The following is a 13,938-nucleotide window of genomic DNA, read 5'->3' on the forward strand; positions in this document are numbered from 1 at the left end:
AAAAAATTCTTGATGCAGTATATACTCTTACTATGTGTGATACACTCTATTTTCTGCTCTTGTTTAGTATATTCTAGACTTTATTTAATTTAAAAAAAATACTAGTTGCTATATATACTAAATCAGTGATTCTCAACCAAGGACAGTTTTGCCTCCCAAGAGACATTTGGCATTGTGTGGAGACATTTTTATTGTCATGACTGAGTTGGATACTGCTGGCATCTAATGGGTAGAGGCCGGAGATACAATTACACATCCTACAATGCACAGGACAGCCCCCTCAACAAATGTCAGTAATGCCAAGTTGAAAACTGTACACTAAATTGATTTTTTTGACTTCTCAGTGCTTTGTTTCTCAACCCTGGCAGTACAGCATTAGAATCACATGAGAGGATTGATTTACTAAGTTGAGATTAGCTCATGACTGGTAGTTTTAAAAGTTCCTCAATGTTTAAAAAACACAGATTTATGGTATAGTAATGAGAAAATATCCAGGCCTAATTGTGTGTGTGTGTGTGTGTGTGTTTAACAAAAGCTGGTTATTAATCTGATATGTAAGCATTATAATATTTATACTTTTATTCAACTTTTTTAGTTACTACACTAGTAAAAAGAAAATCTTTGTGTTAGATTATACTGTGTTTTGAATATTCGTTGTTCAGAAGATGAAATTAAACCAGACAGACATTATTTCAGATGAGAATTTTTAGTGTAGTAATTAAGGTTATCACATTTGCTATATTTTAGCCTTATACCACCTATATATTGTATTTTAAGGTGCAGACTAAGCATCATTCCAGGTGATTTGAATATCAGCAAATTATTAAGATACTACATTCTGGTGAGCCCATGTTTCTGTGTGGTGGTAGAAATCAGATTATTCTTGTTTAGATCACACAGAAGAGATAATACTTAGCCAAGTCAGTCCACTTACAAATAGGAGTCTAGCAGAGGATCAGAATAAGTTGCAAAGTTGAGCCACCTTGGGTTCCCGGAGTTGGGAGAGGACTGACCTTCAGTGATAGAAGGGGTTGAATATATTGTATATAGATTTGAAGATGTGTGAAGTTCTTTTCACATCTAAATGTGCTTTCCTCTTATCTGCCAACAGGTACAACTGTGACTGCTTTAAGATTGTTTAAGAATCTACCTGTAAGAAAGCAATTTTACTCAACTGCTAAAAAATGTAAAGATGAAATAAAAAAGATCCAGGATCTCCTCATAAGCTATGGTATACTTAAACCTGACTTAAGGATTGTTTTTATACATAACAAGGTAAGTATTATTATGTTTCTATAAGAGTTTTCGGTATATGATATTATAAAGGCACAATTTTATCAAAATCAGATATGTAAAGTCTTCTTGCAAAAATTTGTCCACATTTGTTTAGTTTATTATATAAAGAACCTCTTTACTTTCTTATCTGACATCTAGATGAAATCTGATTGAACCTTTCATAATTTCTGAGATCAGGGATTTTGCCAGTAGACATCCAAGAAATATTTGAGTGCTACCTAAATATGCAGATGTATAAGACTTGTTCTTTTCCTTTAAGGAGTTCACAATTTAGTGACATTTTTCACCTTCTATTACAAACTGCTTCTCCTTTGGAAGAGTTTTTTTTTGTTTTTTTAAAGGAAACTACCTCATTTCTTCCCAGTTTTCAAGTGAGGCTGATTAAGAAATTCTTGTTGCTTGATGAATCTTGATAGAATGAAAGGTATTTTCTGATTATTCTGTTTTTCATAAAATTCCACATGTGCACTTGAAATATTTAAGAGAGGAAAGCACAAGTATGGAAACCCAATAGGGAGTTGAGAGTTAACATTTATTGAGGCCCTACACAATGCTACATCATATTAAACTCCTATGATCCACAGCAACAACTGAGTGAAGTAGACATATCAATTTACCATTGTCCTCTGGACTGAACTCAAGAGAGGTTTAATACTTTGCTCTGTGTTGCACAGCTAGTAAATTGTTGAGATGGGATTTGAAACTTAACATGCCTACAGAGTGCAGGCTATTTCCACTCTGCTGTCTTGTCTTTTCATTTGAATACCTTATGTATATATAGTTCTTTTCCAGGTTTCAGAACACTTACTAATAACTTTGTAAGTTAAGCAGCATTATTTCTATTTGTAGGAGGAACTTAAAGCTCAGAGTAATCAAAGAAATTGTTATATACTTTACAGTAATTAGTAGTACTAGGGTCAGAATCCTTTTTCATCCAGCATTCTTTCTATACTGTGTCTATTTACTTGTTATTAAGATGATTCTGTCTTAAACCAAACCATGGTGGAATATTTATGATCAAAATCTTTGGTCATTTTAAAAAAAAACAGAAAAGAAAGAAAAACATTAAGATTAGTCAGCCACCTATTCCTGCTACCATAGAACTCAACCACATGATACCTTGAGATCTCTTCCTGCTCTACCATGCTATGATTCCTCAGGATGTTGATAGATGGAGGCTCATCCCGATAGTATAAATAACCCTATGACCTCTTTATCCAAAGGACATTTAGCAATTAAAAGCTGAATATACCCAAGTTAAGAAAAGATCAAGGACAGAAGAAAGTGATTGGGAAGGGAAAACATATGAAAAAGGTAAAATATGAAGATAGGAACTTCTTGTTTTTAAAGAAAAGCAACAATAAGGAGAAAATAGAATAAAACAAGATTTCTGCCTCATGTAATAGAAATGAGTATTTAAAGTCAAATATATATATTTTCTAAGTTTTGGATAAGTTTATATTATTTTCCAACCACTGTACGATCACCAGTACAGGCATTATCTTTTGAGAATGGAAGGTAGTATTTTATAATACGCTGCATTTTATTATTTTTTGAGGACAGCACATCTGAACTTACATTGAATAAACACAAGCCCCTTGATAGCCTTCAGTAATTTCAGATTCAGTTCAAATCCTAAAGAGTATGCTGAGAGTATTTTACCATGAAAATAATGTGAGATTATCAAAAATCTTACAGTAAAATTAAGTATTAGTATTATTACACAAGATCAAGGACTGAATTAGACCAAGCACTCTGTCTTCAAGCTTCCTTCTCTTAGTACAAATTATTGTGCCACTTTTTTCTTTCTTAGTAGTGCTTTTGTGCCTCAAATGCTGAAATATATTGTTAAACCTCCCAGAATGGCAGTGGCACATATCATAAATCTCTTTGAACATTGAGTCCTGCTCTCCTCTTAGCCTTTTCTTTTAAACATGTTTATCATTCTTTATGTGCTTTTCAGAAGAATTTTTTGCCTTTGCTTGAAATTTAAACATGACTATATTGACATCTTTTCTTGAAAATTTTTTCTGCTTTATAAACAATCATATTGCACATAATATGAGAAGTACTATTGCTATTTTGACATCTTGGATTAGATAGTGTTCCTTCTTTTTATGAAGGTTTAACCTGCCAAGACATTCTTTGAATACTGATAATGTTGATGTTCTTGCCAGTATGGTTATGTTAGAAAGAGGTATTTTTCTTCTTTCATCACCATGTTCCTTGAAAGCATATTGAATAATGAGACAGCCAAAGGGAAATAATTTACAAGTGGATTCAGTGACTTTATTTAAAGTAGATATTATTTGGAGAAATGTTAGAGCCATTCCTTAAACAAGCACTATAGTCTTCAGCTTTAGTTGTAATAACTGAATTCCTATGAAGTCCTGCTGTGTATATTTTCATTTATAATGTAGTTATTTCCTAGAACTAAAAAATTTTCTCAGTGTGATTATATGAAACCAATTTCGTATTCTAGCTCTTTCATATATGCATGAATAGTTCTGTAGACGACTAGTTTAGAATATAATGTTAAATTGTGATTTCAAATAAGGGGTACTTTCATATTTCATGGTTGTTGGTTTTTGTGAATGTTTTCTTCTGCCTAAAATACTATTTATGGTTGTAAAAATTGTTTTGAATTGAATTTTGTCTTGATAATTAGAGGCCCACAGGTATTGAAAAGCTGAATTGGATTATCATTGATACCAGAAGGTTTTAACTGTTACAAGAGAATAGTAATTAAGGAGTGACTTTCCATCTACCTACCCTACCTCCATGTCACATTAGTCTGAAGGCTTATTGGGATCAGTTTATTTTTAAGGTCTGGAAGAATGATGACACAGCTTTGAAGAGTTGAATATCTCTGGCATCAGTCAATCTGGGAAGAGGCAGGACCTTAGCTGAAAACAGAAACCCAGAAAACTGGCCATAGAGATTTGGTAGTGTGTGTAGTGGCTTCCTCTCTTGACATAGTTTTCTGGGTCACTAGGAGGGTACTCTTTTGTGGTGGTGGCTGAAGATGTAGGAGGAAGGGGGTGACCAAGAATGAGAAAGAAGGGACATGTTTATTAGATTATAAACTGAAGATTAAAAAGTAGTAGTTTATAATATGTATCCCCAACATTCATGATATTCTCTTTGTTCATTGTATTATTATTATTTTTTTTTTGTAACTCTTAGCCTTTTACACAAATATTGTTAAATGTCTCAGTTTTGTTTCAGCTGTACTATATGAGGAATCAAGAAAAAGTCCACAGTTGGGCCAGTATTACCCACATCCCAAGCAAGGTTATGGAGGCAGTATAGTCAACAGGAAATTCCAGTTCAAGACTGTAGTTCAAATGCCCTTTCCTTAAATTCCCTTTCTTTCTTCTAGTTCCAACTTTGAAAGTTTGAGTGGGTTTTGTTTTTTGTTTTGTTTTTAATTAATGAAGGTGGAGGTCCATTCAGCTATAGTTTTCAGGTTAGCTTGAGGTTGATTATCAGTCTTGATTGGTTGGTTGGGATTTTTTGGTGATGTTGTGTTTTGTTTTGTTTTTTTGCTGCCTGCAAATTAATGATAACTAAATTCTTTAAATGGTTCTGTTTTTTTCTTTATTATATTCTTTTACTTTTTACCTAGTTTCTGTTAACTTATATAGAAAAGATGAAAGACATACATAAGTCACATTTTATAGTAGTTTATTTTAAGCTTATTTATTGTTTTTATTTTTAATTTATTTATTTTGAGAGAGAGAGAGAGAGCGCGCGCGCGCACACACACACACACACACACACACACACACACACACACGAGTGGAAAGGGGCAGAGAGAGAAGGAAACAGGGAATCCCAAGCAGACTCCATGCTGTCAGCACAGAGCCCAACACAGGGCTTGATGTCACGAACCGTTAAGATCAGGACCAGAGCTGAAATCAATAGTCAGATATTCAGTGGAATGAGTCACCCAGGCACCCCTACTGTAGTTTATTTTTTATCTTGATGTTTATCCATACTATCCATATTGAAGGAATCTCTGAGTTCTTCCCCTATCCCCAGCAAGACATAGTTATTCTTCGTCGTCTTCTGTAACATTATTTACATATTTCTATTATGTCATTTTTGCTTTGTTGGCAATGATTTGTGTACTGTCTTTCCTTCTCAGCAGACTCTTGTGGGAGGGAGAACTGCATCTAATTCATATTCCCCTTAATACTCAGTTTATAGCACACAGTAAAATACTAAATGAAATACATGGTGCTAAAATCAAAATCACAAAAATTTATAAAGCTCCAGTTTTGAACACTCTGGCCTCTTTCAGAACAGGCGTCACTGGAGAATCCAATAGGATGAATCCTCAAAAAAGGATTCATTTTATATAATATGAGGATTCATCCTTTTAGATTCTTCAGTGACCTCTTAGATATTTACAGAGTATATTCTCACTTGTATTCATATATACTGTTCTAGTCTCTTTTCTTGGCATGTAAGTCGTTGATATGTCTTCATTAGAACTAGTTAGGAAATACATAAAGATTGCATGGAGGGACAGTGAGTGGGAAACACTTGACAGGGACATAGTCTTTAAGTTATCAATTTAACATATTTTGTTTCTATTAACTTAGTTAAATGGAACTATATGATTATTCCTTTACAAATTCTCTAACCAAATACATCTTACAGTTACTATTTATCCTAATACATTTCTCTACTTCAAAACAGTAGATTTCTCTTCTGATCAGTAATTTCCAGAGAATTCTGCACAAATCTAGCTTTTTGAGCTTAGGCCAGTAAAAGTTGATCACATGATCTCTAAGGCCCTTTTCAACTCTAAACCTCTTTGATTTTTAAGGATGTCTACATAAATCTTAAGCACTTCATTTCTTAAAAAATTGGAGCTTCACATTTCCATCACTTAGAAGTTCTAAGAAGGTGATTTATATATCAAATCACAAAATATAAGCATTTATGCCTCCTAGATTTTTAGGTCTTTACATCTAGAAAAGACCACTGAAAATCTTTTTTGTCCTGTCTTAAACCTTTTAGCAAATAGAGTATTTTTATCTCTATCCCTTCCCATTTTATCTTCATGTGACCATGTGAGTGGATTGCCTAATAACTTAAATGTTTAATGTAGCATAAGATGAGCTAAAGTTCAATTCTCTTAGCTCTTAATGCAATATTTATTCTCCTTTGCTATAGCTTTTCCACAGCTACTAGATACAGAGCTTTGAGTATGTGCTATGGAATAATTATGTGATAGCCTATGGAATAATTACATGATAGGAGTTTACAGAATAAGTGAGGAAGATGTGAAAGTGTATGAACATTTAAATAGATGAAAAGAATAATGAAAAGTTACTGATTATCAAATGATATTGGTAAATACTATGAAAAGGGAAAGGTTACTTCAGGCTAGAATAGTCAAGGAAGACTTCATGGTGGATGTATTTTGATCTGTATCTTTCTGTGGATGTTTAACAAATGTCTTGGCTGGACTGGAGCTGATGCTGGTGTAGATCAGTGTGTGTGGAGATAGGTCTGACCCCCATGAACAAGAGTTCTTTCTTGCTCTGAATAGATAAAATGTCACTTTACCTGTAACAAAATGCTTAGAGAACTTGCCTAAAGCCTAAGAGCTTCATGAAAATAAACTTAAAACCTCTTTATAGCTGGAATTCAGTTCCATACTAAATGTAGATGGTGAGGCAGGAGAGGGTCAGCAGAATTTCTGAAAAAAAACCTATGAGTAAGTGAAGGTATCTGATCTGGACAGAAAGTAACACTTCTCCTTAGGTTTTTTTATTGATAGGAGCCAGATGAGAGCCCAGAGCAGTGAGGTGTAGATGTCCATTAGTAGTTATCAACAGGGAATCTTTAAGACCATCTCTCTCTCCTCCATGCTTTTATCTGTGTGTCAGATGGTATTTCCAGAACTCTCAATCCTGGCAAGACCTCTCTAGTCTTTCCCTTAAGAGTCAAAGTCTTGCAACTGTGAAGTGCTTTGGGACTGCCAGCCCTAATCTCATCATGTTTCTATTCCCTTTTATGTCGATCAACTCAAGAAGGCTGAGTCTCTCAACTCATTCTTTATCACCCTGGACTCTTTTTCTCATCCAAATCATTTGTCTCTTACATATCCCCATGTCCTGAAATGTCCCATTTCATGATTAGTCACAAGTAAAATCCTCTGTGTCCTTAGCCTTTTCTTGCTCTGGAATCTGACTTTCCCTGAGAACACTATATCCTCTGCAGCCCTTTCAAATGGTGACTGATTTCTCTCATCTGTTTCTCACTTCCTTGTTCCTCATTGCAACTTCCAGACCATTCCTTTTTCTCTCCAACCCAAAATCTCATTCAGATTTTAATTTCATGTCTTTAGATCCCTAGATCACTATCACTCTGTGATTTCAGTATCCACATAGTCCTTTCTAGCTTCTCAAATCTTTTAGCTTTTCTCCAGTGATGTTCTTTCCACCCTACTGTAGCTATTAATTCCAGTGGCTATACCATAGACTTTGTTATTGCCAAAAACCACTTCCTCCATAATTTCATTGTTAAGTATTTCACTCTCTGACCATGACCTCCTGTGTCCCCAGCTTATTCCATCCAGCAACCTTCAGACTCTACTGGATCCATTGATCCTACCATCTTTTAATTGTTTTTTATCATTTTTTCCTCATTTCTCTGCTTAAATTATAAGGTCCATAATTACCATGCTGTCCTTGGGTACTCCCTTAGTTTCTTGCTTCTCTCTCACTGAACTGTGCTTGTTTGACTAACCAAATCCTGGTGAAAGCCATCTGTTTGTCCTCTTGGTGCCTGAACCAAGCTGAATGTTGTAGAAGAAAATACCCATCATGACTTTAAATTCATGATCACTAATTTTAGTGCTGCCTGGGAGTCATACTGTGTTTCTCTAGTGCATTTTTCTCTCCTGATCTCCTACATCAGTGCTTTAAACAGACTGTAATGTGTATGTAGATCACCTGGGATTTCAGGATGCAGATTCTGATTTAGTAAGTTAGAAAGGGCCTGAGATTGTACATTCTCAACAAGCCTCCAAATGATGTGGTTGCTGCTGTCCATGAACTACACATTGATTGGCAAGGTCCCAAATGGCCATTTCATCTGTCCTGTCCTCAGACAGGCAACACCTTCTTTTCCGTCTTCACTGTCATCTGACCTTACACCCTATTTTAGTGAGAAAATTGAGGCAATCAGGAAAGGACTTCCACAAATCTATCCACCTATCTGCAGCTGTGTCCATACATCAGCCTTCCCTTCCATCACTATGGATGTACTCCCCACGTTCCTAGGAAAAGCTGACTTGGGCACCTCTTCTAGAAATAGTTGTTTTTATTCATTGTCTCCAATTACTGTCCTCCCATTCTCTCTTGAACCTATTTTCTCTCAGTTTTTCTCTACCACTCTCCCAAAACTGCTCTTGTCAGGGACACCATTTACCTCCACATTGCTAAATCCAGTAGTCACTTCTCAGTCCTTATCTTAGTTAGCATTTGCCACAGTTGATCTTCTCATCCTTGAAACACTTTTTAACTTGGCTTCTAAGTCTGCACAACTTGTTTTTTTCCTCTCTCTCTTTCTACATCAGTCCTCTAGTTGCATTTCATATCCTAACTTCTAAACTTTTAGTGTCCTACAGTTTACTCTCTTGTATATATGTGTGTGTATATATATACACATTTTCATAGTGTGCTTATTCAAATGACTTTACATATCATTTATCCATTGATGACTCCTAAATTTTTATCTCCATTCTATAACTCTCCCCTGAACTCCAAACTCTGATTACCACCCAGAAATCCTCTGCGTATTTGGTAATGATAATTTGACACATTTAACTTGTCAAAAACTGAGCTTTGTATCTCCTCTTCTGGAACTTTTTCCACAGCCTTTCCCATCAATATATGAGAATTCTGTATTTCTAGGTGGCAAACCAAATGCCTTAAGATTATCCTTGACTATTGATTCTCTTTCACTTTGATCAAGAGTAAATTCTGTAGGCCTACCTTCAAAATATATGTAAAACCTAACCAGATTCCACCATGTCAGTGACTACCACTGTGGTTCAAGCCACCATCATCTCTCACCTGGGTTTTTTTAATAGTATCCTAATTGGATCTCTCCACTTCGTTCTTTGCTGTTTTAAGTCTGTTTACTGCCCAATAACTAGAGTGATTCTGTAAAAATGTAAGTCAGATCATGCAACTCCTCTTTAATGAGTTTCCATATCAGAGTAAAATCAAAGCCTTTGTAAATGGCCTATCAATTTTACATCCAGGTCAGTAAACTTTGTTTAAAAAAAAGAATCATATAGTAAATATTTTGGGGTTTGGGAGCTATACAGTCTCTTACAACTCTTCAGCCTTGCCTTTGTAGCATGAAAGCAGCCACAGACTGGAAAACTTCAAAAAGAAAATTTAAAGGCAATCAGCCCCTTGGCCTGTAGTTTGTTTCCCTTTTGTAGATGATCTGATTCACCATTTCATCTGATGTCATTTATTTCTTTCCTCTTACTCACTTTGTTTCAGTTGAACTAGCCTCCTTGTTGTTCCTTGAACTTGTTAGTCATACTTCCAATTCAGGACCTTTGTGTTTGTAGTTCCTTTGCCTAGAAGATTTTTGTATACATTTGGCTCAATCTCATCTTTTAAAACTTCTCAGGCTTTCTTTAGCCACCCTAAAATTGCAGTCATTTCCCCTGTCCCACACACATTTTCCTGCTCTATTTTTCTTCTTAAAACTCATAACCATCTAATATGCTATATATTGTACTTATCTTGATTTATTGTCTTTCTCTTCTCTAGAATATAATTTCCATGAGAGGAAAGGTGTTTTACTACTGTCGCACTGCTGCACTCCTAGAGCCTACAGTAGTATTTCATGTAGGTGCTCAAAAAAAATAGGTGGTAAATGAATGTAATCAAGGGTTCAGAGCATGGAGGACAGGAGTGCTCCATCACATGAGTGGCACTAGTGCATACTAAATTGTAAATGTAGGTAGTTAAGCACTTATGATACAGGCTGATGAGGTCACTAAAGATTAAAGACAGCAACTGGAACAGAGAGGTAGCAAAATAGCAAGTATCGGCTCTTAGACTTCCAGGGAAACACTTCCTTTTCCTTCTGGGGAACTCATAGAAAGTCTGAGAAAAGGGAGGGCTGACTTTGGTCTCTAGGAAGATGTGGATATTATTGAAGTAGACACAACCTGTAGTGAAGTAGACACAACTTGTAATTTCATCTAGGACCCCCCCGCCCCCGCCCCAGGTGGGTGAGTCTATATTATAGAATTTGCTAATATGGATAAATGGATCAAATCATTCTAGGTAGAGAAATAGTGTGAAGATAAAAGGTATAGGTAGGTAAGTACAGAGCACATTTAGAGGCAGTTAAATCAGTTTAGGTGAGTCAGGTATTTTATATAGAGAAGTAGAGGAAGATAGATAAGTGAAAGATAATTTGAGGCTAGATTATAAAAGAATATAAAAAAATATAAAAGAATGCTAGGCTGAATCTTTTTTGTTTCTTTTTAATAGAAAATTGGGAATAGGGAAATGATCAAGGTGTTAACTCTGACATTAGTTTGGCAGTAGTGTGCAGGAAAGAATTGTAGGAGGCTTTGAGCAGTAAGTGTTACAGCTTTAAGCTGTAACAAAAGTCCAGGCACCTTGGGCCTGAATAAGGATAAATACATTGACAAAGAAAGCAAAGGGTGTCTGTGATAGCCATTATAAGGAAGAATCAATGAGACTGGTTGACTGACTGCATGTGGAAAATGAACACAAAAGATCTGAGGGTATCTGATTTATTTAATTTACATGCCTAGGAAAATGATAATGCTACATCCCTTTTATATCCCTGGATGGGTGTATCTGACTTTCACTTTTAATATGTAGTTACCTTCATGTATTACTCTGACATAATTTTGATTTCACTTTTAAAAGAATCTAATACAAACAAAAAATGAGGTTTTGAAGTGAAGTTATTGTTACCTCATCAATAAAGGTTTTGGTAACTAGTCAATTAAGAAAGGAAAGTTAATCATCTCCAAGTTGGATGTTAGTTGTTGGCTTTAAACCTTACTGCTTGTTTTTTTTTTTTTTTTTAAGTGTTTTTTTATTTTTGAGACAGAGACAGAGCATGAGCAGGGGAGGGGCAGAGAGAGAGGGAGACACAGAATCTGAAGCAGGCTCCAGGCTTTGAGCTGTCAGCACAGAGCCCGATGCGGGGCTCGAGCTCACAAACCGCGAGATCATGACCTGAGCCGAAGTCAGACGCTCAACCGACTGAGCCACCCAGGTGCCCCAAAACTTACTGCTTGTTTTTAAAAAGAGGCACAATGGGCACCTGGGTGCTCAGTTGGTTAAACCTCCAACTCTTGATTTTGGCTCAGGTCATGACCTCACGGTTGTGAGATCAAGCCCCGTGTTGCACTGTGTTATGGGCATGGATCCTGCTTAAGATTCTCTGTCTCTGTCTCTCTGTCTCTCTCTGTCTCTCCCTCTCCCCCCTACCTGTCCCACCCCTATGCGGGCATACACTTTCTCTCTCCTCCTCTCTATCAAAAAAAAGGCATAAAATTAGAAAATAAGGTTATCTATCACCAGGACATTTGCCTGAATAAAACAGGATGCTTGGGAAGAGAAGTACCATCAGGGAAACACCAGGAGCCAGCTGATGGGAGTATTAGAAGCTCAGAATCTCTGGATTTGGTGTTTATCTCTTTCTTTCTAAACATTATTTTGTCAAGAACACTTAACATGAGAGCTACTTCTTAATCTTTTTAGTATACGGTGCAATATTGTTGACTAGAGGTACAATGTTACACAGCAGATCTTCAGAACTTAATTGTGTTTAACTGAAATTTGATGCCCATTCATTAGTAACTCCCTATTTTCCCCTCCCCCCCATCCCCTGGATAACTACCATTCCATTCTTTCATTTAATGAACTTAACTGTTTTAAATACCTCATATAAGCAGATTCATGGATTTGTCTTTCTGTGACTGGGTTATTTCACTTGGCATAATATCCCCAAGAATCCTCCATGTTGTCACATATTACAGAATTTCCTTTTTTAAGGCTGAATAATATTCTATCAAATGGATATACTACATTTTCTTTAACCATTGATCTGTCAGTGGACATTTAAGTTGTTTCCACATCCTAGCTGTTGTATGTAATACTGCAGTGAATGTGAGTGCTAATACCACTTTCAGAGCCTGCTTTCAATTCCTTTGAATAAATACTTTGTCATGAGATTGGATTCCTAGATCATATAGTAGTTCTGTTTTTAATATTTTGAGGTACCTCCATACTATTTCCATAGTATTTGCATCCTCATGAATAGTATACAAGGGTTCCAGTTTTTCCACATCTTCCTCAATATTTATCTTTTCAGTTTTTGATAATAGACATCCTGACAGGTGTGAGGTGATACCTCATTGTGGTTTTAATTTGCATTTACCTGATGATTAGTGAGATTGAGCATTTTTTCACATATCTGATGGCCTTTTATATTTTCTTCTTTGGAGAAATGTCTGTTCAAGGTCTTCACCCATTTTTTCATTGGTATTAGTGTTTTTGTTAGGGAGTTGTAGGAGTGCCTTACATACTTTGGAGATTAATCATTAGATATATAGTTTGTACATGTTTTCTACCATTCCATGGGTTGCCTTTTCATTCTGTTGATAGCTTCCTTAGCTGTGCAGAAGCATTTTAGTTTGATTAGTCCCTCTTGTCTGTTTTTCTTTGTTGCTTGTGCTTTTGGTGTAATATCAAAGAAATCATTGCCAAGATCAGCATCATGAAGATTTTCTCCTGTCTTCTCTTTTAGGAGTTTTACAATTTTTGGTCTTATATTTAAGTCTTTAATTCATTTTAAATTGATTTCTATGTATAATGTAAGATAAGGGTCCAACTTCGTTCTTTTGTATATGGATATCATTTTTCCAGCCCTGTTGGTTGAAGAGACTCTCCTTTCTGCATTGTGTGTTCTTGACATCCTCATCAGATATCAGTTGACCATATATGCATGGATTTATTTCTAGGCTTTCTACTCTTTTCCGTCTGCCTTTATGATTGTCTTTATGCCAGTACCATACTGTTGTGTTTACTGTAGTAATATATTTTGAAAGTAGGTAGTGTGATGTCTCCAGTTTTGTTCTTTACCTCTGGATTGATTTGGCTGTTTGTGGTCCTTTGTGTTTCCATGAGTTTTAGAATTGTGTTTTTCTAGTTCTATAAAGAATGTCATTAGGATTTTTGGTAGGAATTGCATTGAATTTGTAGAGTGCTTTGGGTAATATGGACATTTTAATAATACTAAATCTTCTGATCCATGAACACAGGATGCCTTCCCATTTGTCATCTTTAATTTCTTTTGTCAGTGTTTTGTAGTTCTCAGCCTACAAGTCTTTCACCTTTTAAATTTATTCCTAAGTATTTTTTTCCTTTTTGGTGCTCTTGTAAATGGGATTGTTTTTCTAATTCTTTTTCAGATAGCTCATTGTTAGTGGATAGCTGGTTTTGTATGTTGATTTTGTATCTCGCAACTTTACTGAATTTATTCTAAGTTTTTTTTTAATATGATATTTTTGTTATTTTGAGAGAGAGAAAGAGCAGAGGAGAG

At 35.6% G+C, this 13,938-nt stretch overlaps 1 protein-coding gene across 9 annotated transcripts in view; it reads left to right on the top strand.

The window, feature by feature from the left end:
• PMS1 (PMS1 homolog 1, mismatch repair system component) overlaps window positions 1-13,938 on the top strand; it is a 99,603-nt gene that overhangs the window by 38,191 nt on the left and 47,474 nt on the right. For all 9 annotated transcript variants that reach the window (XM_086719127.1, XM_086719133.1, XM_086719131.1 and 6 more), the window contains one exon: window positions 1,112-1,275. In XM_086719127.1, coding sequence (XP_086575253.1) covers window positions 1,112-1,275 — 164 coding nt within the window. The remainder of the gene's footprint in view (window positions 1-1,111; window positions 1,276-13,938) is intronic.

This window comes from Puma concolor, chromosome C1 (assembly GCF_028749965.1).
Source record: "Puma concolor isolate L17-30 chromosome C1, mPumCon1.1.hap2, whole genome shotgun sequence".
NCBI lineage: Eukaryota > Metazoa > Chordata > Mammalia > Carnivora > Felidae > Puma > Puma concolor.